Source organism: Mixophyes fleayi, chromosome 7 (assembly GCF_038048845.1).
Source record: "Mixophyes fleayi isolate aMixFle1 chromosome 7, aMixFle1.hap1, whole genome shotgun sequence".
NCBI lineage: Eukaryota > Metazoa > Chordata > Amphibia > Anura > Limnodynastidae > Mixophyes > Mixophyes fleayi.
The window spans coordinates 36,641,536-36,663,550 of record NC_134408.1 but is presented as its reverse complement, the minus strand read 5'-3'; the positions used below and the strand labels follow the sequence as shown (position 1 = coordinate 36,663,550).

At 42.9% G+C, this 22,015-nt stretch overlaps 2 protein-coding genes across 3 annotated transcripts in view; one reads left to right on the top strand and one right to left on the bottom strand.

Moving 5' to 3' along the window:
* The window catches only part of RSPH10B (radial spoke head 10 homolog B), an 804,204-nt gene that overhangs the window by 98,471 nt on the left and 683,718 nt on the right, over positions 1 to 22,015 (bottom strand). The window lies entirely within an intron of this gene.
* The window catches only part of USP42 (ubiquitin specific peptidase 42), a 51,163-nt gene continuing 31,061 nt past the window's right edge, over positions 1,914 to 22,015 (top strand). The window contains exons 1-5 of one of the 2 annotated variants that reach the window (XM_075179658.1): positions 1,914 to 2,042; positions 3,397 to 3,499; positions 7,145 to 7,351; positions 9,490 to 9,600; positions 12,153 to 12,255. In XM_075179658.1, coding sequence (XP_075035759.1) covers positions 3,406 to 3,499; positions 7,145 to 7,351; positions 9,490 to 9,600; positions 12,153 to 12,255 — 515 coding nt within the window. In that variant the 5' untranslated portion in view covers positions 1,914 to 2,042; positions 3,397 to 3,405. Of the gene's footprint in view, positions 2,043 to 3,004; positions 3,082 to 3,396; positions 3,500 to 7,144; positions 7,352 to 9,489; positions 9,601 to 12,152; positions 12,256 to 22,015 lie in introns of those variants that run through there. The other variant, XM_075179657.1, reaches the window with a different exon arrangement.

Here is a 22,015-nt window from a genome sequence, read left to right as displayed (position 1 = left end):
CAGCATACCAAGTCAGTGTGGGCTATGCTTCCAACTTTGTGGTAACAGTTTGGGGAAGGCCCTTTTCTGTTCCAACAAGACTGTGCCCCAGTGCACAAAGCAAGGACTACAAAGACATGGTTTGATGAGTTCAGTGTGGAACATCTTGACTGGCTTGCACAGAGCCCTGACCTCAACTCCATTGATCACCTTTGGGATGAACCTGAGCACTGATTGCGACCCAGGCCTTCTCGTCCACCATCAGTGACTGACCTCATAAATGCTCTACAACATTAATGGGCACAAATTCCCACAGAAACACTTCAACATCTTGTGGAAAGCCTTCCAAGAAGAGTGGAAGCTGTTATCTTTGCAAAAGGTGGACCAACTCCATATTAAAGTATATGTAATTGAATACAATGTCATTACAGTCCCTGTCTGTGTAATGGTCAAGTCTCCAAATACTTTTGTCCATATAGTGTATATGTATTTTTGTGTGAGATAGATATATATAAAAAATATAGATAGATATGTGTATGTATATACAATACAGTGCAAAGGTTTTAGGCAAGTGTGGAAAAAATCCCGGAGAGCCCCTGGAGGGCGGGGGTGGGGCATGGCAAATTGCTTCATGTTAGCCGGTCCTGCCCTTATGTGAAAAATAACATTTTGTTGCGGGTGTGGTGGCAAAATGACGCGATTCACAGCAAATTGTGATATTGAGGGTCCCGACGGGCAGGATCTGGAAGAACTGCCTGTTCTCCCGGGAGTGGAACTCAACAATTCCGGGAGAATGGGCAAGTATCCATTGAAATATGAAATAAGTTTTAACTTAAAAATAGAAATATAAAAAAAAAGCATGGATTACAAGTTAGAGTGATAGTGCTGCAATTTTTATCTAACTTGAACAATGAACAGAACACTATGCAAAATATTTGAATAATAATTCCAACACAGTCAGACTAGTCGGTGTGGCACTGGCAGCCGAGCCTTTCACCTGCTTCTCTCAAGTCCTCAGATGCTGGCTAGAGGGCCAGGGAACTACAGGGATGCCCAAACAATGCTGCAATAAGGTTTATGTCATGGGCAGAGCTGTAACTTAGAATACTGGCGCCTGGGGCGAGAAAGACAAATGCCGCCCCCCTAGACCTCAATTTTAACCAAATGAACCTAAAACATTCCTAAATTGCGCCCCCCTTCAGTGTTGCGCCCTGGGCAGTCGCCCCTGTCGCACAGCCCTAGTTACGGCCCTGGTCATGGGGCCTCATCCCACGTGCAAGTATCGACTACATGTCAAACATACACCATGCTCCGCTACTTTTCTCCATGCAGTGCTGGCTATATAGTCTTATTAAATTTTCTGTAAATAATATGTCTGTCTGTGTTTGTGTGTGAGTGTGTGTCTCTATATTAGGGAATTTAGACTGTAAGCTCCAATGGGGCAGGGACTGATGTGAATGAGTTCTCTGTAGAGCGCTGCGGAATTAGTGGCGCTATATAAATAAATAAATAATGATGATATGATCAAGGTTAATCACCCCTATTGCGCCACGGACATTACAGACATACTAACAAGCTGATCACATTGACAAGGATGACAACCCCCATTCTTAACAGCAGAAAATATTTTATCTTTTTTTCCCGAATTTCCTGTAATCTCCGTTCCCTTATTTTACGATCTGTTTAAAGTAGTAGCCTTTGTTCATTCATATTCATATTGGGTAACGTTTATGTATATGCCATTACAGTATTTTGTTTGCTGAGTTTACAACAAAGGTGACCGATAAAGCAGTATGTGCTGTAACGTTCCATGTGCAGACAGAGCAGAATCTGGAGCTCCCAGTAGAACGTCTCTCTCTCCCTGAGAAACTGACTCTAACGTCGGTGTGACGTCACAATCGCTCCCCGCCTCTTTGTAATTGTCCGCCTCGTTTCCGTGGTTACCCGGATGTGGGCGGTGTTCAGAGGACGTCGTTGTTCCGACACTTTCCCCGGCAGTGAAAGGAGGGATATGGAGGCAGCCGGGGAGACCTGGCGAATGTAATTCTGTTCAACGAGCGAAGGTAGCTGGGGCGAGATGGATAAGGGGGGTGGTCGGTCAGGGAGAGGGTGGGCTGGAGGATTGGACCAGGCTCCCTCTATGGCTAGGCCTGTGCCGGTTATATAGGCCCTACTGATGGTTTAGGCACCCATGCTGCCCTGACAGGTTTCCTGCCATAGCCGGGGAGCGGGCTGGGAACAGAAGGGGGCGGGGGTCTGTGTCACTGACCTATGGAATAGGACTCCTGTTACACAGAGGTACAATAGAGAATTAGGGTTTATTGTTGCTGACCACAGGGGTCCAGGACACACAGGAGCTGCTACCAGGCTATGGATGTAAACTACAAATGGCTTAAATCCCTGTTCATATTTCATTCAATTTACCATTGTCTGTAGTAGGATATAGACTTGCAGATTGTAATAAAAACCATAGACATAAATCTCAATAAAGGAAACCCATTCATGCCATCGTAGTCAAGTCTTTGTTTTCTTTGGGCAATCTCTTATGGGGTTCCTTGCTGCTTTGTAAAATAAAAATTGGTTGAAGCATCCCTTACAAAATGCCCTTGTTGCTAAATAACTTTGCTTAATTGATACCCTATAGGTGCTACTGCTTTGATTTCTTAACATCTAAGGCCAATAGTCACACTTTATTGTGTATAACATATTAGACTGCAATTCTAAGATGGATTATAAAATGCATTACAAAGTGCCAATGTCTTCATGATTGTGCCTCAAATAGTTTGAACACTGTGGAATAGGTTTAGAAAAGTCAGCTGTCATGTGCCTCAGAGTTACCAATTTCCTCATTGGGTGAAGCTTTCAGTATGCACATTTGACAGCAGTAGGGTTTAAGATGTAATTGCTATATTATGGCGTGTATTTAATCACATGGTGCAAAGAGCACTGATTACTGTAGACAAACAAATGATAGTTGATATCTGTGTGGGCTGAAGCACATCATTTTTTTTTCTTATTAATAAGTTCCTTACAGTTCTAATGTTTTTCACATATTTGTTATAGATATCCATGATTCTCAAATTCAGCATCGATCATTGCTGTGTAAGAGTACATTTTTGTCATTTTCTATCTAGTGCCTGAGTAACATCAGCACTTTGGTTTCTAAGGGCCGTAATAATGTACAAGCTGATAGGCTAAAAGGGAGGGGGGACATTCTAAGTGAACAGCGCATATACCGGTATGAATAATGTCTTTTCTTCTTAGGAAGTAGTTATTGTTAATGATACCCAACATCCAAAATATGTCATAGTTTTAACACCACTTAGGATGCCATTTGCACTTTGTTCTCAATATGTTCCTTTTAATTTCTGTGTTATTGATACTAATAGTACATTTCTTTTGTGTTTATTTCTGCAGTGTCAAACCATGACCATAATAGATAAGGTATCTCCAGAGACTGCACCATGCCGGAACCAGCTTTGCAAGTCCATGGCACCATCTTCAGGAAACATAGACACAGGTTCGCCACTTAAGGGTGTAGTATCAGCCCTAGCTATAATCTCTGTTGGACCAGTACCTGGTACTGCCGTCTATTCAAGCTCTTATTTTCCTGAAAAGTCTGCAGTTTAACCCCGTAAGAAGACATATATATAAAAAAAAAAAAAAAAAAAGCTGGGTTATTCTAGCTTTGAATTAAAAAAAATATATTTATGTATATATTTTTTTTTTTTGGGGGGGATGGGGGGGATTCAATTTGGTGCGTGATGTCTCCGGAACGTCCACAGAGACGCATTGTGCCAATGTTATGGCAGGAATCTTCGCTCATCTTTTCTCGCACCCCATAGAGGTGTGCAGAATAATGAACAGAGATTCCTACAGTAATGGCCATTAATGTCCATGTGCCAATTCGCCAGCAATTGAATCTCCCCATTATACTGTGTTCTAAAAAAAATAAAGCAGTATAAGCATATTTTAACTGACCCAAATGGAAGCAATTATAGCGCTAATGAAAAGAGTATCTCTTTACCACACAGGTTTCAGCCACTTATATTCTCCTTTATGACCAATGCAAATCCTAATTTAAAATTCCAGGTGGTTCAGAATCGCCCTTTAGGCGCGAAAAGCTAATAAAGTTCTTGTAATGGGCTCCAATCCCTAGGTCAAGTAGCAGTACTGATAGTCTTAAGTCTAATATCAAGTAGGTTGTCAACGGGCAATGGCAAAAAAAAATCTTGTATTATATTTATCTCAAACAGGAGATATTAACAGCAAGTGGCTACTTTACTGTCCCTGCTCTCTTTTGGTGATTTTGAATAATATCGCCATAAAATTAGCTTCCCTATCAGTAGATGCATATGACTTAGTATGCGCTAGTAAGGATCTTCCTTAATGGGTAATCCGCTAACTGATTTCATCACAAACAAGTTTCCTTCATTTGCTCTGCATTTATTACTTGACAGTAAGCATAAACAAACAAACACAAGCCAGACCTTAATTCCTTTTCATTTGTTCATAGGGAAGTCAACAATATTTGTTCATCGTTCTTTATAAAAGGCAATATGTTTATGAAATGGAATAACATAGGTGGTCCATAGAAGGAGCTTAGAACCTTTAATAAGATTACATGCCAAGCTTTTCATGTATACATCAATTATTGCATAATTGCAATAATAAGAAAATTAATATTTCATTAAAAAAACACATTGGAAAACTCAAACTTCTCTTTGTTCATCAAAGCAATTACTTGCAATGAAGTCATTAAATTGGAGTGATAATGTAATTCCTATATTCCCTACAGATTGTGTTTACATACATGTGTGGGGGGAGGGGATAAAAACAATATTAAGAAATTAATTAATAATTTGAGATTGTAACTCATAGGCTATTAACATACACATTTGCTGTTTGAAACAAGTCTTACTGCCACGATAGCTTGTACGCCCCTGTCAGATTCAGGTTATGAATCAAAATGTATGCACTACCACCACAAGAATGCAAATTCGCAAGAATCCTTTATACATTGATATTAACTTGTGCTCACTCAGTCTGTTTAAAGGTTGAACAGCAGTACATCAGTTCACACCCCCAGCAAATGGGAAATTAGAGTGTATTATTTTCAAACTCTGTTTTAAATGAATGTTTGGAGTACAATATTATGTAAAAGTAACGAATGTAATCTTTTTTTTTTTTGTTTGTTTGTTTCAAATGTAGCACTGTCAATATCCTCTCTCATTAAACATAGTAATATACAACAAACAATATCATATATCATTAACTTTTCACAGTGACTCCCAACTAATTATACCCTTTAATCTGAACACAATGGGGTCTTACTTAGAGATTTTCTCAAGAACAAACCATGTTGCAATTTAAGGGGTGCAAATGCATTTTATTTTTTGCATATAGGAAAATCACTAGGAGCTTATGCAAGTAGCATAAATTGCCCACCCCCTGCAGTGCAACATGGCTTTGCCAAGGAGCAAATTTGCTCCTTTTTTTTTCTTTATTTGCGTTGCTCCTAACTCTGGATGAGGCCCATAAGACCTGTCTCTTATCCAGATTTACTTTTTTTTTTACTTATGTATATCTCTTGTTTGCAGTATTTTCCTTAGTTTGTTTCAAATACTTGTAACCATGCTAGGAAGTGTTTTAAAGTTAAATAACACAATGATTTATGTACCCAAGCCTTGTCTTTTTCTATATTTGAATGGTACTTGAAAACACTGCGGTCACTGTAGGTGGTCCAAAATATTTTGTAGTATAAATATAGACATGGAAATTAACTTTATGAAAGTGCTTTCACAAAAAAGGTTTGTTTTAAATAAAAATAAATGAGTATTACTTTTCCTTTAAAATAAAACTACTGGTAAAACAAGGTTCCTCTGTAGTGAAGAAACATTCAGTAAATCGTGAGAGTGCCATACCAGCTCCCCCTCTAAAGCACTGGTATAAGGACAGGTGTTTGGTTAAATTCAGTAGTAAATTGAAAACCCCCTTTAAAATATGTTGATGTTCATAGGAAAGAGATGGACTTATTAATCTTAAAAAATATATATATATATATATTTTCTTTATCTTTATGCCACTTTATTTCAGTTTAAAATATACTTATTACTTTTCTCTTATGTACTCCCTTATACATTTGCTTGTCATTTATTTGCTGGTGTGGCCTCTGTGCAAGTGTGAAGCAGCCCAAACCAATTCATGTGTACAAAAGAAAACCCACCTGCTTATAGCCTTTATAACGTCTCTCCAGAACTCTTCCTCCTATTGCTCGCTGGAGTAATACATGGCTTACACACCAGAAGGACACCATGGATAAAATAAACAGATGATCATTGACACTTGCCCATCAAGTTCAGTTTTTCACATTCATAATGTAATAATGATCACTAGAAGGCATCTAGATGGTGCTGCATATTAATGAAGTTTCATCACAAATTTGCTTTTTCTTAAAATAATTTTTGGATACCGAACACATCTTTGAGTAATAAAAACCTGGGTTTTAAAAGTCTTTTATACTGTGAGAAATAGAATATAGGAAAAACACCTACAGATAGGAGAGGCAGCTATATAGTGGGCTAAAGTGTTAGCTGCTTATTTTTCAAAGTACCAGTTAAATTAAAAAAATATATATATTTACACTGATACTTTGAAAACTAATAATGTATATCTTCTGCTTAACATTCAAAGCTGTGTGAACAGAAGATGTCGCTATAGGGATCAGCAATCCCTCTGTGTGCTTTTTTTTTTTTTTCTTTTCTTTTCTTTTTTTTGTTCCTTTCACAGCCCAGTGGAGGAAAATGAAAAGGGGCTCACATAACAAAAGTGAGTGTAAAAAATGTATCTGTAAACTACATCTTACTCTTTGTAAGACAGAGCACTTTTATTATTTTTTATTGAAAACAGGGTACTTTTTAATGTGTAGAACTTTGAAGTGCTTTGCAAATCGGAAAAAATAGATCTATGTACTTAAATAATATGTAAAGACAATCCAATTTGCCTTATATGGAGTATTATATTTTTCTTCAGATGGGTAATCCGCTGTGATTAAGGCTTTTCTGTATTTTGCGTGCACTTTGCTAGTGCTATCATTCTATACTATTCACATAATGAACAACTTTTCCTTGCCAGCAATTAACATTTCTCCTTCTGTATTTTTCAGCATTGGCAGTACCTGGTGAAGGCATAAACGGGCAGAAGATACTCTTTCCAGCAGAGAAACTTAGATTCAGATGGCAGAGAATCCAAAAAGTTGGAGCTGGTCTCCAAAACCTTGGCAATACTTGCTTTGTGAACTCTGTTCTGCAGTGTTTAACATACACTGCTCCTCTTGCTAACTACATGCTCACACGAGAGCACTCCAAGACTTGTGAGTATGACTCTTCAGATACTTCTCTCTTAAGCAACTGGGCCAGCGTAGATCAGGGGTGGATAACCTGCTGGTCATCTGCTGCAAGACAACTCTCTGCTTGTTGTTCAGTGTAATAGCATGGTGGGAGTTGTAGTGCAAGAGGTTGTCTGCTCCTGTTGTAGTTTGTAATATCACTATTAAGAAATAAGTTCTTCAGTAGTGTATTTTTGCATATGGCGTCCTATAGGCGCTTCTCATACCAGAAATTGAGACACCTTTTTACCCCCATTCACTAGCCCTATATACATACGTCAACAGACTTTAAATAGACCCCAGTGGGAAGCAGAATACTTTGACCTGACTGAAAGCCTGCAGCGAGGGAAATTGGAGGAAAGTGCTTTTCTTTTTTCAATTCAATTTCTACTCTGATCTCCCGTTTCCTTTAATATTTCTAGCTGTAAGTTCTTGATGCTAAGCAGCACTGGCTTCAAGCAAGATTGCAACCTATTGCTAAACTTGTCCACTATAATCCTTGCCAGTGTCAGCAAACTTGCCCTGCTGTGCTGCGACACTTAAGTCCTTCCTTAAATAAGGAGCGTGAGCAAAGGCTTGGGAGAGCAAACAAATCACGTTATCTTGCTCTTCAACACCTACAAGCTATTTTGGAGTTTTTTGGCCCTGGACTCAAGGAGCAGCCCAGGAGTTGGATGATACAGCCACCATTTTGGGCAGGTATATATTTTCTCCACATCAATGTCCAGAAATTACCGCCACAAATAATAATTCTCTTTAAAGTCTAAATCCATATTGAGCATTCTTTTGGTGGAGCACTCCAAATTGTGTTTTAAAAATTGTCAACACCCAAATAATCCATCAGCACCATATGAAAGAAATGTCTCATCTTGAATATCTGAATACTAAATCTCAGAGAAGTGGGTTTTTTAAAATTTTTCTCTGTTTTAGTAGTTTGGGTGAACAGTCAACTAAAATGTCAACATACAGGTGTTTGATCCTCCATCTAATATGGTGTTTATTTGCCACCAAAATCCCTGTCTTAAAAGAAGTATATATCCATGATTAGCTTAGAATTGTGAGCTTCACAGCCACATCTTACCATTTGAATGTTGCAGTGGCAGGTTTGATGTTAAACCACTGCACCCCATAAGCTATTCATTTGTGCACTAATACTGGTGTCTTGTGCATCAAGAATGTATTTAAGAAGAGCTAATAATTTGGGTTTTCTTATGTTTGTTATTCAAAAGCTTTGCTTTTCTCTCCATATAATCCAAGTGGCCAAACAATTGCTGTTTTGTAAACCAGAGAACAAGACAGAACTGGTCATGTCATATAGAGCATTCATGTTATAAGCTCAGTTATACAAGTGGATACATCGATCAATAATTTTGTAGCAGTTAATGATATAAAAAAAAGCAGCAGAGAAATGTTTGGGGTTTTTATGAGAGTGTACAAAGCCAAAAAATGAATTGTTGAAGGAGATTAAAAATATATGGTTTACTTTAGCTTTTTGGCTATATAAGCTTCACATGACACAACAGTCCCCTGTTTTGTTCCGTTACTCAGAGCATACTTTGCTCATTCAGTTGAGGGTGTGGGTAAGCTGCGCCCAATGTATTACTTCCTGGTCTTCTGAAAGAGTTTATCGCTGTAGGCTTGTAACATCCAGTCACTTAAGCACAAAAGGTATTCTATAGAAAGTGTTCCCACTTAAGCTATAAATGACTGCAAAAATATCTTTCTCTTACATCCTATGGGGGACACTGCTTACCCGTGGGTATAGAGGGCACTGTGATTTTGTTCTATGTTGTCATTATTATAGAGTTGATGGACATTTTGCATTCCTGAGCAATTTCTTCCATTGTGCATTGCCAGCTAGGGAGCCTAGGCCTTGGCTACATGTAGCTCTCCAGCTGTTGTGGAGGTCTCAGCATACCTTGCCTGCCACAACGGCTGCAGGCTGCCTACTTAAACCTAGATTGTCTTAGTAGAAAACATTGATTTGGTCAATAGTTAAAGTATCTTATAAATCACAGTAATATTTATATATAAGGCAGCCATTTTCTTCCTGATACTTATCTTTTTATTTATTTTTTCTCTATTTTTCTTCTATTATTTTTTTTAAATTCATTTGCTTTTAGGTCTTGAACACGATTTCTGTATGATGTGTGTGATGCAGTCTCACATAGCTCAGGCTCTGTCCAACTCCGGCAATGTCATCAAGCCTACAAGTGTTATCAATGACCTGAGACGTGAGTAACTCTTCCTCTTCTATCATCACTAAAAAGCTGATCACAGCCCTTCTCGATGAACCGTTGTTGTTGTCTTTTGGCATGAAAAAATAGCAGACTCCATAGAAACCTGTGGGAATTGGTGTTGTATTCGATAACAATGGGACATCTGCTGCAATACTTTAGTTATAAATAGCTGGGATCATCAATATATTGCGTTTGTCCCCCCAAAATAATTAGGAGCTTCTTAAATAGGCCCCTAAAGCTTCAGGGGCCTTTTGCAAGGCTTTGTATTTGAGAAGATGCAACACATTTGTACATGCCAAGCATTATTGAATGCATTTGGAATTCCCTTATAAGGGCCACCAGCAAATGAGACTTCAGATCTTCAGGATTCCTACTTTCATGCTCCTGTAGCAATGCAGCACAAGAAATAACTCATTCTGCAAAATGGGGAGCGTTTTCAATTCACCAGCCTGCTCTTTGAGGACTTTTACCAAAGGGCTAGTGACATTGGTAGCAGTATTAAGGAAACGGGGAGTCAAGATATGGCTTTATCTGTATGATATCCACATAGTGGACAAGTCGAAAGTAATAGCTGTTGAGCAGCCCAGGTAAAGCATACCTTGCAACAGCAACCCCTCCCCTTAGATTGTACGCTCATCTGAACAGGGCCATCTCTCCTCCTGTTTCCACCACTTCTAACTCTGCTCTCCATGTACTTAGCCCTCCTCCTCGAGGGTCCTCCACCCCACGTCCACTTTCGCTCCCTTCTCCCCCCTAGGGGTCTCCCTGTTTTCCGCGCCCTCCTTCTTGGGCCCCGTCGTTTGCGGATCTTCCCTGCCCCTTCCCCGCCCTCTTACTGAGTTGCTGTGTTTACTGTACTGTGCTGTCTCCCATTGTATTGTAATTTGTTTGTCTCTGTACGGCGCTGCGGGCGCCTTATAAATAAAAATGAATAATAATAATAATGCCAATTTTGGCTTTATTATCAGACAGCGATGAATAAAAGGACTGTGGCTTTTGGGGAATACTTTTCTCAATAGGAGTAAATCAATGGGCAAGTTGACAAATGCATGATCTCGCACTGGAGAATGGAATCACAAACAAGTTTAGATGAGAGACGGCCGAGAGATCGCTCAAACTGCGGAGAAGCCCAGTATGAATGGCAATGAATGTCACTTTCAGGGCTGGAGTGGTTAATCCAGTGCAACAGGATGGGTTGCACATCTTCAAAAAAAATATAACACAAGGTGCATGGTTGCAGAAATCTAAAGAAATTGCACCTAAATCTCTTGGAAACTAGCAATCTGTTTTCCAGTATCCATTACAGAAATTGGGTAAATTTAGTAGTTTGAAGATTGAGTGGCAGTTGCTCAAAAATCAGTCTCAGAATCTGTGGTTAGTATACTCCTGCAAGGTAGGAAAATAATTCTTACATGTTCTACTTTTAGAATATGGAAAAGATTTGTATCTTTGTGTGAGTCTAAAGTTAATCCAACTTCATTGTCCATTCCACACATCTTGGACTTCTTACAAGAAGGACTTATCTTAGAGCTAACACTTACAATTTTAGTGTGGCCAGGTGTCTTGTTGGATACCAGCAAAAGAACTGATTATTCTTTTTCTTTTATTTATTTTTTTATTTTTTAATTTTTTTTTTTTCTTCCCAAGCCAAAAAATGGTTGTCAGACCTCAATATCTATATCCAAATGGAGGACCTCTTTGAACCACTACAAGAAGTACTGGTGTAATGGATGACTTTAAAAGTGTTATTTTTAGTGACTTCTTATAGGAGAATTGTGGAATTACAGGCACTATGGTACAAGGGACACTTCCTGAATGTGTTCAGAGAGTGGTGTTGAGAGCCAATTATGCTTTTTCTACCAAATGTAGTATCTACATTTCACATCAATGAAGAAGTAGTGCTTTCCGCTTTCATTCCACAATCTAAAGATGAGAAAGAGAAGAAACTTTCAGTACCTTTTTATAGTCTTTATCACCTTGATACTATGCCATCGGGAGATTCTCATATTGGCATAAATGTTCTTCAGCCATTAAACACTTTATGTAGCATATTGTAATTTGTTCTAAACACTTTATGTAGCATATTGTAATTTGTTCTTCATCCCCCTCCCACCCCATGTGTATATCTTGGGTACCTTCCATTGTAAAAGCTGCCATGGAGGATTGAAGAGGAAAAATGCTAATTATCTCATGATTGTTTCTTTTACTGGAAGTACTCCATTACGAACTCAGTATTTCCCATCCTGTTTTTTTTTTTTTTTATGTTTTGGAAGGCAGCTTGAGAAGTACTCACAAGATGTGGAGGAAGGGGGGGGGGGGTGAGCTGGCTTTTTATTCTGTATATACATTTTTGTAAACTTGCATGGATTATATGTATATGGAATAAACATGTGAAGGGAATAGCCTTGTACTTTATTAGTACATATATTATGCTGTACATTGTGATACAGTGCAGCTTACTTGGCTAATCGGTAGTATAATAATAATGATGATATAGTAATTGCTGCTGATGAAGTAAGACTTACTGATTTACCTGTGCTTTTTAGGCATTGCAAAACATTTCCGTTATGGAAGTCAAGAAGACGCTCATGAATTCCTTCGGTATACAGTAGACGAAATGCAAAAATCCTGTCTTAAAGGTTGTTCCAGGTAAGTTTGATTTACTTTTGTTCAAGTATTTGTGTGACTTTACCTTGCCAATGAAAGCCCTATAACTAGAAACTAATGACCTCAATGCTTCAGTGATGTCACTAGTTACAAGAGGTGTGTGTGTGTGTATATATGTATATATATATATATATATATATATATATATATATATATATATATATATATATATATATTACCAGGAAATATAACAAATCTACCATCGCAGGTATTTGCAACAGTGTTACATGACTCCCTGCAGGCAGTTTGATTGAAGTTTCTGAAAATTCTGTCCTTTTTTTCTTCCCTAATTTTTTTGCTGTCTGGGATGGGAAGTACTCCACCAGGAGCTGGGACTGTGGCAAAGATTTTTGCTTGTTCCACTATAAATTAGCTTGTGCCCAGTCTGGGGTGCATGCCCTGTGACAGGCATATGAGGTAGCGGACCTGTGACACGGAGATGGCAGAGCCAGCCTGGTCTCTGACCCAGGCTGTTTTAGAGCTGACACAAAACGCTCTAGGGAGCAGAGCAAGAATGCTCCCTTTTCTGCTAGTTTCAAGGCAGCCTCCGGCTGTGTATTTTCCTCCCCTGTGTCTTATTTACAGGACCTTTTCATGTTCTGCCCTTACAACACCTGGCTAGCGGCCCTGAACTCAAGTCAGTGCAGTGCTTAGTTCAGGTATCCTTTTCCTTGTAGAGGATCCTGATAACCGCCACCAGGTCTGTTTCACGGAAGTCTCTGAACCTGAGTTTTCCTGATGTCCTGACGAGGATTCCTACAGAAAGCAGGGAGTGGATGATGTAGTACATGCCGTTAGGTAGACACTAGAGATTGACAACAAGGAATCAGATTCTGGACAGTTCGCTATTCAAGAGGAAAAGGAGACTTTCGTTTCACTTATCCATTCAGTTGGAAGACCTAATTAATAAGGTGTGGGCTAGACCTAAGTGTAGATTTCAGGTCTCGGGCAGATCGCAGTCCATCTATCCACTCCTTAGTGCGGATTTTGGAAAATATGAGACCAAGGTGCATGCTCGCCCATCCAAAACCATCACTTCCAATTCCTAACACTACCCTACCTTCATTGGTTGCACAGATAAAAAAACTGAGGCCACCCTTAGGACTGTTCGCATGGCGGCAGGGCCTCCCTTTAAACTCTGCTAGGTTACAGCTTAAAGCTGTTTTGAGATAGGCAGAACGCAGCTACCCGGGAACTCCTGTTTTCTTCTGGTACTAATGGTTCATCATAAGTCAGGGATACATAATAGTTCTCCTGGCAACCCCGCCCAGTTGCTTTTTCACCACAGGTCTTCCTATAGCCCTAAGTCAGGGGTAGACAACCAGCGGTTCTTCAGGTGTTTGTGAAACTACAAATCCTACTGGCAAAGCATGCTGGGACTTGTAGTTTCACAACACCTGGGGGAGCCGCAGGTTGCCTACCCCTGCCCTAAGTTTTTTTTTTTTTTTTTTTTTTTTTTTTTTCCTCTCAAATCTCTCCTTGATACAGAAGCTGGATGGCTCCTTTTGATTTCAACTGAACCTGAAATTCTTAACCGTGCAGTTGTGGGTAGATGAGTTCTATAGAAAGTCTTTGAGTTCGGTCATCAACAGCATGGAATGAGATGCGTTCCTGTTGTTCTTGGACATTAAGGAAGCATACTTGCATGTTCCAGTCTGGGAATACCATCATTATTAATTTAAGGCCCTGCCCTTTGGCCTGGTGACCGCACCAACAGTGTTCACAAAGATCATGGCAGCCCTTTTTGGATCCAAAGGGGTGATAGTCATCCCTTACCTGGATGATCTGCAGATCAAAGTGAACTCTTTGGCCTTGCTTCAGGCCCATGTTTGGGGGATGGCCAGGTTTTAGAGATTGACGGTTTTATCAACTACAGGAAATCTAACCTGACCCCTGGGTAATCATCCTGGGCTTTCTGTTCCACACTTGTCAGCAGAAGGCGTTCTTACCAGTGGACAAAAAACTCTTTACAGGCACTGGTGAAGTTCCTACTAACTCACAGGTGTCTGTTCACCTGTGTATGTTGGTCTGTATAAAAATGGTTTCCACCTATGAGACGGTGCAATTTGCAGTTCCATTTGAGGGTGTTGCAAATCGAGATGACTTCAAAGTGGAACAGTTGGGTGCGAACAGAACGTTCCAGCTACACAGCAGTCTTCATGCCAGATGTATAAAACTGGGAAACTGACTCCCTCAGGAGGCAAACCCTTCATCCTTGGGAATGGTCTCTTTACTGTGAAGCGTGTAAGCAGCTGGTGGTCTGATAAGGTTGAACTAGGCGTCAACATGATGCCATCTCTGTTAAACCACATGGAGTTCTCCTGCTCCAGTACAATGTATTTGCAGGCATGTCTAGTTGACTTCACGTTGGCCCCTAATTTCCAAATGATCTGTCTGCTCCTGCCAGTAACTGTTATTTCAGGTGCTAAAATAGGTAAAGAGGGAGGGCCTTTGGGCGATTATCGTAGCAATGGGCAGGCCCAGGAATTCTTGGTATGTACAACAACACCCAAAGCATGGCTGAGTGAGAAATAAGATTTTTGTACTTAACGTGAAATCCTTTTCTCTTTCATCCATCTGGGGGACACTGCTTAACCATGGGGTTGAGTAGGGAGGGGAGGAGTCTGGCACCTAAAGAGTTAACTTTCTTCCTGCTGACAGCATATCCCTCCCACCAATTCCCCACATACCTCAGTTTGAATTGGGTGCCCTAGGAGAAGGGCTGTGCATCAGAAGAGCTCCTCAGTGAACGCTGTTCACTGCTAATAGGTTTTTTTCTTTCTTTTCAAAGTTTGTTTTGTTGATAGCAGCGAGAGACTCTGTTTGCAACAGAGCTGACTCGTGGGAGAAGCGCCTGCTAGCGGGGGCGGCCCCGCAGACAGAGGACGGAAAGCGCTTCTCAAACAGTGGGAAGAAGTCGACAAGAGACTCTCCCCGCTGATAGCAGGACGGGCGCTGCCATTAGGCAGAAAGCGCCATTACTGCTGCCGTTCCCCGGGAGCCAGCTGGAGTATACCAAGTCCCCTCCTGGGAGGATAGGGGAGCTTGAAGGATGGTGCGCTAGTGTGCGCTAGTGATAGCGCTGTGCGGGGAACACATTCTAACAGGATTTCCCCTAAATACAGAAAGGGCAGATCGCTGTTAATGAAAAACACAGAAGGAGATTCCAGTGTTAGGGGATTGTGTTTGAGGAACACCAATGCTGAGTGAGCACGTGGAAGATCCGTTTGGGCGCCAAAGTTCAAAAGGAGGACAGATGCAGCAGTCATTTGGAGAGAAGTGCATTGCTGACACATATCTTCCCCGCTAAGTATCACTTAGTTTCTTCTGTGTGTATGTGTGCATATGTATACATGTGTATTAACTAAGACTTTGATGTGTTGAGAGAACTGTTGTTTAGAGAAAACTAGAAAGTTCTCCAAACCTGTCTTATGTAGTCAGAAATACTATGATATGTTAAATAACTTAATCTGTATTTTCTGATAATTTCTGGAGAAGTGTTTGTGTATATGAGACGTGATTCAGTTTTCTTTTTCTTATGATGGCAGATAAAAGTAAAACAGCATGCACCAAACCTATTGTCTGTTCAAAATATAATGTTAAATTAACAGGGGAACGGCTGGATTAGGGGGGACTCTGTGCTGCTTGCACTGTGGCTCCTGTGAAACTGCAGCCTAAAGACAGCTCCATTCGGACGGTAGAACCCCCCGAATGGGCGGCTACCCTGTCACAAGGGGTTGATACCCTTGTTAAACTGTTATCGAAACCTGTAGAGATTCCATCTACATCAGTGGCTTCTCAGGGTATAACAGGAGGAATGACAGAGGAGTCATTTTCCCCAGGGGTTGGATTAAATCCCTCCCCGGCCCCCTTAGGGGGATCCCAGATAGGAGAGGTGGGTTGGTCAGCAGTGGCTAAAGGCCTGGACCGACTTAACCAACTTCTGGAGAATCCCAGACATAAACGTAGTATTAAAAGACGTAGACCAGCTAAGGCGCTGTGGTCAGTGTCTGACTCTGAGAGTTCCTCAGAGGAGGAAGGGGAATGGGTGGACGATTCAGACTTGTCCATAATAGAGTCAGAAGGAAACTTTAGACACCAGGGTATGGACGATCTGGTTAAAGCAGTTCGTCAGACCCTGGGATCTGTTGAAGTGGAGGAGACGCAGTCCTTGGACCGCTCTCTCTTTAAAAAAGCGTGTCAACAGGTGGTCAGGTTCCCTCCCTCAGCTGAGTTGAGAGATATGGTAGAGGCCTCTTGGAAATATCCAGATAAAAGGTTCTCTATGCCAAAGAAGTTTGGCTCGTTATATCCTCTCCAAGAGGAGGATATGACCCGCTGGGAACAAGTGGCGAAGGTGGATGCGCCTGTGGCGAGATTGGTTCGCCAGACCACACTACCTGTACCTGGGTCAGCGGCCTTACAGGACGCGACCGACCGTAAATTAGAATCCCTGCTGAAGTCGGTCTTCTTGGCCGTCGGTACTAGCCTCAGACCAGCATTATCTGCTACCTGGGTAGTAAGGGCTATGGAAGTCTGGGCAGGGCAGTTAGAGTCCGCTCTGCAGAATTCAGATCTTCAGCCTCTGGCCATGCAGCTGAAGGAAGCAGCAGGCTACGTATATGAAGCGGCCCACAATTCGGCCTCCATGTCATCGTCTATTTCGGCTACAGCTATAGAAGCTAGAAGGACTTGGAATGCGGATTCAGAGTCAAAAAAGGCGTTAGAATCCATCCCGTATACGGGTGGGATGCTATTTGGTCCAGAGTTGGACTCCTGGATTTTACAGGCTTCAGGGGGTAAGAGACGTCCTTGCCTGTAGATGCTCCAAAACCTAGGGTTAGGCCTAGGTTTAGCTCTTTCAGACAGCCTTTTTACGGGGGCGGGTCTGGCAGAGGCCAGACTACCAGTTCAGGGGCCGTTGGAACCAGGAGACAGTCCCGTAGAGGAAGGTCATCCTTTGCCCCTGCAGCAGGAAAGGCCCCTTCTGCTAAGCTGCCGGATAGACCCAGAAGCATGACTACCACCCGCCTCTGGTCACAGCGGGTGTGGTGGGAGGACGACTGCTTGGGTTCGCCCAGCAGTAGACGGAGTCCTCGGCGGACGGGTAGGTCCAGGATATCATGATAGAATCATGGGGCCAGTTCGTCTCAAGTTTTCATTAACTGTATTCCTCACTGTCCTTAGTCAAAACAGAGAGAGCTCATGGCTGCCGATTGGCTTCGTTTAAACAAAGCTATACAGGTTTGGAGGTACCAGAGAAGGAAAGGGTTTTAATCAAACCCAATTGTGGTGCAGAAGCCAGGGAATCCCTTGTCTAAGAATGAGTTTCTTGGGACTAGTAAGGGACTTGGCACGCAGCAGAATGTTTCCTCCACAGGACAGGTTAAGGTCCCTGATGGAGTGGATAGGCAGGTCCTGTCAGGCAAGAAGCTATCAGTACCCAGGTCTTTGGAGCTGCTAAGAAAGATGGTGACATCTTTCGTGACCCTAACCTACGCATGGATCCACCCCAGATGTCTTTGGTGGGACATTCGGAGGAAGCAGGCAGGGTCCTTCTTTTGTTGGAAGTACCAGCGGAGGAAGTAAGTCCTCAGCGGGTGGTAGTTGGAGGACAACCGAACAAAAGGCAGGGAAGTCCCAGAGTTCTGCACAAGATCAAGAGGTCCACTGACAGTGCAGTGGACGTCCTAACAATGCCAGTCTTTCTGGTAACTCCAGTAGGGCTACGGAGCCATCTACTGACCCTGGGACCTTTCTTGCATCTAAATCTGAACCGGCTGAATTTGATGGCAGAGCCTTCGAATCCAGTCTGTGGAAAGCGAGAGGGTTCTCGGGGGGTGTGGTAGGCACCCTCCTGAGTGCCAGGAAGCCACTTTCGGCCAGGATCTGCCACCGCATCTGGCATGTATATATAAAATGGTGTAAGAAGAGGGCTTACTATTCTAGATCCTTTGGTCTGGCTAGATTTCTGCCTTCTTACAGTGTGGACCGCTGTCACTCCTGGAGCCTCCCCGATAACCGGCGCTGCCACTGCAGGCATAGAGCGCTGGTTATCGGATATTGCATTGGCGGTGGCCATCTTGGAAAACTGAGGAGAGGAAAAGGGGGCTATACCAGGATCCCCCCTCATACATAGGAGGGGGCATCAGCTATTATCCGCTGCGGAGACCTCCACTGGAGGTCTCCACTACTCTGCCACATAATACTTTTAATTTTTTATTTGAACACAGAATCGCTGCAGAGGCAGCATTACTGAAGGGGGGGGCTAACACATAGAGCTCCCCCCTCCTTCCAGAGAGAGAGATGTTTTATCCCAGTCTTCTGGCGCCAAGGAGAAGCCCGGGAAGAGAGAACAGATCTGAGGGAGCCGGCACCAGGATACTGCTGTTGGGCTTCTCCCCTGTTTGGCCTATGGGCTAAGTATCTGATTTATTTAAACACATACTCTGTATTGCTCTGTACAAGTGGGCTAGTAGGGGTTATATTATAGTTCTCCTACTTGCTTAAGTATTATATTGTGTTTAAAATATTACAAGTACAACTTTTATATCTAGATTAGTTAATTACTTGTAGTTTTACATTTTTCTCTCCACACATTTATATCTCTCTCTCTACTCAGCTAAATTTAACAATTTAAGTCTGTGTGTTTGGTGTGCCTTCCTTTATTAAGAAATGTCAGATAAGGGAAAGGGCCCTATTGCTAAATATTTTACATGTTCTAAATGTAATGTAAAATTACCTTGTGGGCAGAGGGACCCGCTGGCGCTCTGCTCTGTCTGCGAGGCAGGGGTCCCCCCTGCGCAGGCCCAGCATATTTCAGCCCCTTTGACTGAGGAACCGGCCTGGGTGACCTCCCTGACAGTCGGTTTCCTCTTTAGCACAGATGGTTTTTCAATCTAATCAATTGCTATCTACTGTGGCTACTTCGATGGCTAATAATACTAGTACTCAGTGGGGCCTCCCTGTTACACAGGTTCTATGGGAACGTCTATACCAGGACCTTCCTCTTCTCATACAGACCAAGCCCCTGTTCCCACAGAACCGGCATGGTCTGCAGCATTTATAAAGGGTTTGGATAAACTAAACCAGTTACTTGAATCCCCAAACATTCCGCCTGCTAAAAGAAGGAGGCCTAGATCTGATAATACCCTTATGGTCCTTTCAGACTCTGAGGAGTTTTCAGAGGAAGAGGGGGAAATTAATTCTGATCCTGACCAGGTTCAACCTTTGGGACAGGAAGAAAGCTCTAAAAGCCAATTTATTAATGATTTGGTTTTAGCAGTGAGACAAGCGTTGGACCTCCCAGAACCGGAGGATACTACTCCTAGAGACAGAAGTCTATTTAAGAAGGCCAAAAGAAAGGCTATCCGTTTTCCCCCTTCCGTAGAATTTAAGGATATTGCAGAAGGAGCCTGGAAACAGCCTGATAAGAGGTTCTCTTCCCTGTATCCATTGCAGGAGGAAGATGTGGTTCGCTGGGAGAGTATTCCAAAAGTGGATATTCCAATAGCCTGATTGGCCAGACACACTTTACGTCCAGCTCCAGGTTCTGCATCTCTGCAGGATGTCAATGACCGCAGAGTGGAATCCCAGCTGAAATCTATATTTGCGGCTGCGGGTTCTTCCTTTAGGCCCACATTTGCTTCAGCTTGGGTGGCTTGAGCCATTGAAGCATAGGCAGACCAGCTGGCAGAAGCCTTGCAGGACTCTGATTTACTTCCCCTGGCTTTGCATTTGAAGGAGGCATCGGGGTACCTTTATGAGGCGGCCCAGAACACAGCGGCTGTATCCTCTTCTATTCAGGCTGCGTTTATTTCAGCAAGAAGAACGTTATGGCTGAAATACTGGAAAGGAGATGCGGAATCAAAAAAGTCTGTGGAAACCATTCCTTTTTCTGCAGCAGGTTTGTTCGGCCCGGAATTGGATACCCTGATCTCCCAGGCAACAGGGGGTAAAAGCTCTTCCTTGCCGGTATTCCCTAGCAGGAGCCGAAACCCTCGGGTCAGCTCCTTTCGTCAGCCCTTTTGGGGGACCTCCGTACCTAGAGGACAGTCCTTTAGAGGCAGACAGCCCAATTCTCGAGGCTCCTCTGCCAGGGGGAGATCCTCGTTTGCAGCTAGGCGCCAGGCCTCCAAGACCCAGGAGAGGCCTGCGTCCTGACGACCACTCTGTTCTAGAGGGGGCACCAATGGGGGGACGTCTGTCGTTGTTTCAGGAACAGTGGACAGCGTCCTCCCAAGATCCTTGGATTCGGGGCATTATATCAGAGGGGTACAGGATAGACCTGCTGGGCCCGGTTCCACATTGTTTCTTCATAACTCCGCTACCCCGAGATCCTTCAAGAAGTCAGGCAATACAGGATTGTGTCGCCTCTCTTCTTTCACAAAAAGTTATCTGCAGGGTCCCAGATTACCAGAAAGGACAGGGGTTTTATTCAAACGTGTTTCTGGTCAAGAAGCCGGACGGCTCCTTTCGACCCATCCTAAACTTAAAGGGCCTCAGTGTGCTCTTACTTGTGGACAATTTTCGGATGGAGTCCCTAAGGTCGGTGGTAAATGGCTAAGAGAAGGATCAGTTTATGGCGTCCATAGACATAAAGGACGCATACCTCCACATTCCGATTTGGATCCACCATCAGTCTTTCCTAAGATTCTCGGTGGGATCCTCCCACTATCAGTTTTGGGCCCTCCCCTTCGGCCTCTCAACAGCTCCGAGGGTTTTCACGAAGATCATGTCAGTTATGGCAGCATGTCTTCACCTTCAAGGAATTCAGGTCGTGCCTTATTTGGACAACCTGCTCATCAAATTCTCCACAGAGAATTGCTTACGTCATCACTTATCCCTCACCTTGGCAGTTCTCGAGGGCTATGGATGGCTAATAAACTTAAGGAAATCCCAGATGGTTCCGTGTCAACGCATGGTTTTCCTAGGGCTCATTATGGACACCAGCCAGCAAAAGGTGTTCCTGCCTGTCGAGAAGATCAGTTCTATTCAGAGTATAACAACTCAGGTCTTGTCTTCTCCCAGCCCCTCAATGCACTTGTGCATACGGCTGCTGGGAAAGATGGTGGCCTCATTCGAGACCATTCTCGATGTTTTCAGTGGGATATATTAACAAAAAATGGTCAGGATCCCACCTTCGTTTGGATCTCCAGAGGATCTCTCTATCTCCAGGGACGAGAGAATCGCTTCAGTGGTGGCTGATTCTGGATCACATGACAGTGGGCAGATCCTTCGCTCCATGGCCATGGATCATAGCCACGACGGACGCCAGCCTGAAAGGTTGGGGGGCGGTAATCCTGCACCTCCGGCTCCAGGGACTTTGGTCGGTTCAGGAATCAGCCCAGCAATAAACGTGCTGGAGTTGAAGGCTATTCTTTTGGCCCTCCGGGGGGGCCCAGTCCCTCCTCCAGGGCCACCCAGTCAGAGTTCAGTCCGATAATGCCACGGCTGTGGCATATGTCAACAGGCAAGGAGAAACCAGGAGTGCAGCAGCTCAAATTTTGGTTTGGGCAGAACAATATGTTCCAGCAATATCGGCAGTATACATTCCAGGAATAAGAAATTGGGAGGCGGACTACCTAAGTCGAAACCAGATGATGCCGGGGGAGTGGTCACTCCATCCGGAAGTTTTCCAGTCTCTGGTTCAGAGGTGGGGTCTTCCGGACATAGATCTCATGGCCTCCAGACACAACAGAAGGGCTCACAGGTTCTGCGCAAGGGCAAGAGACCCCTTAGC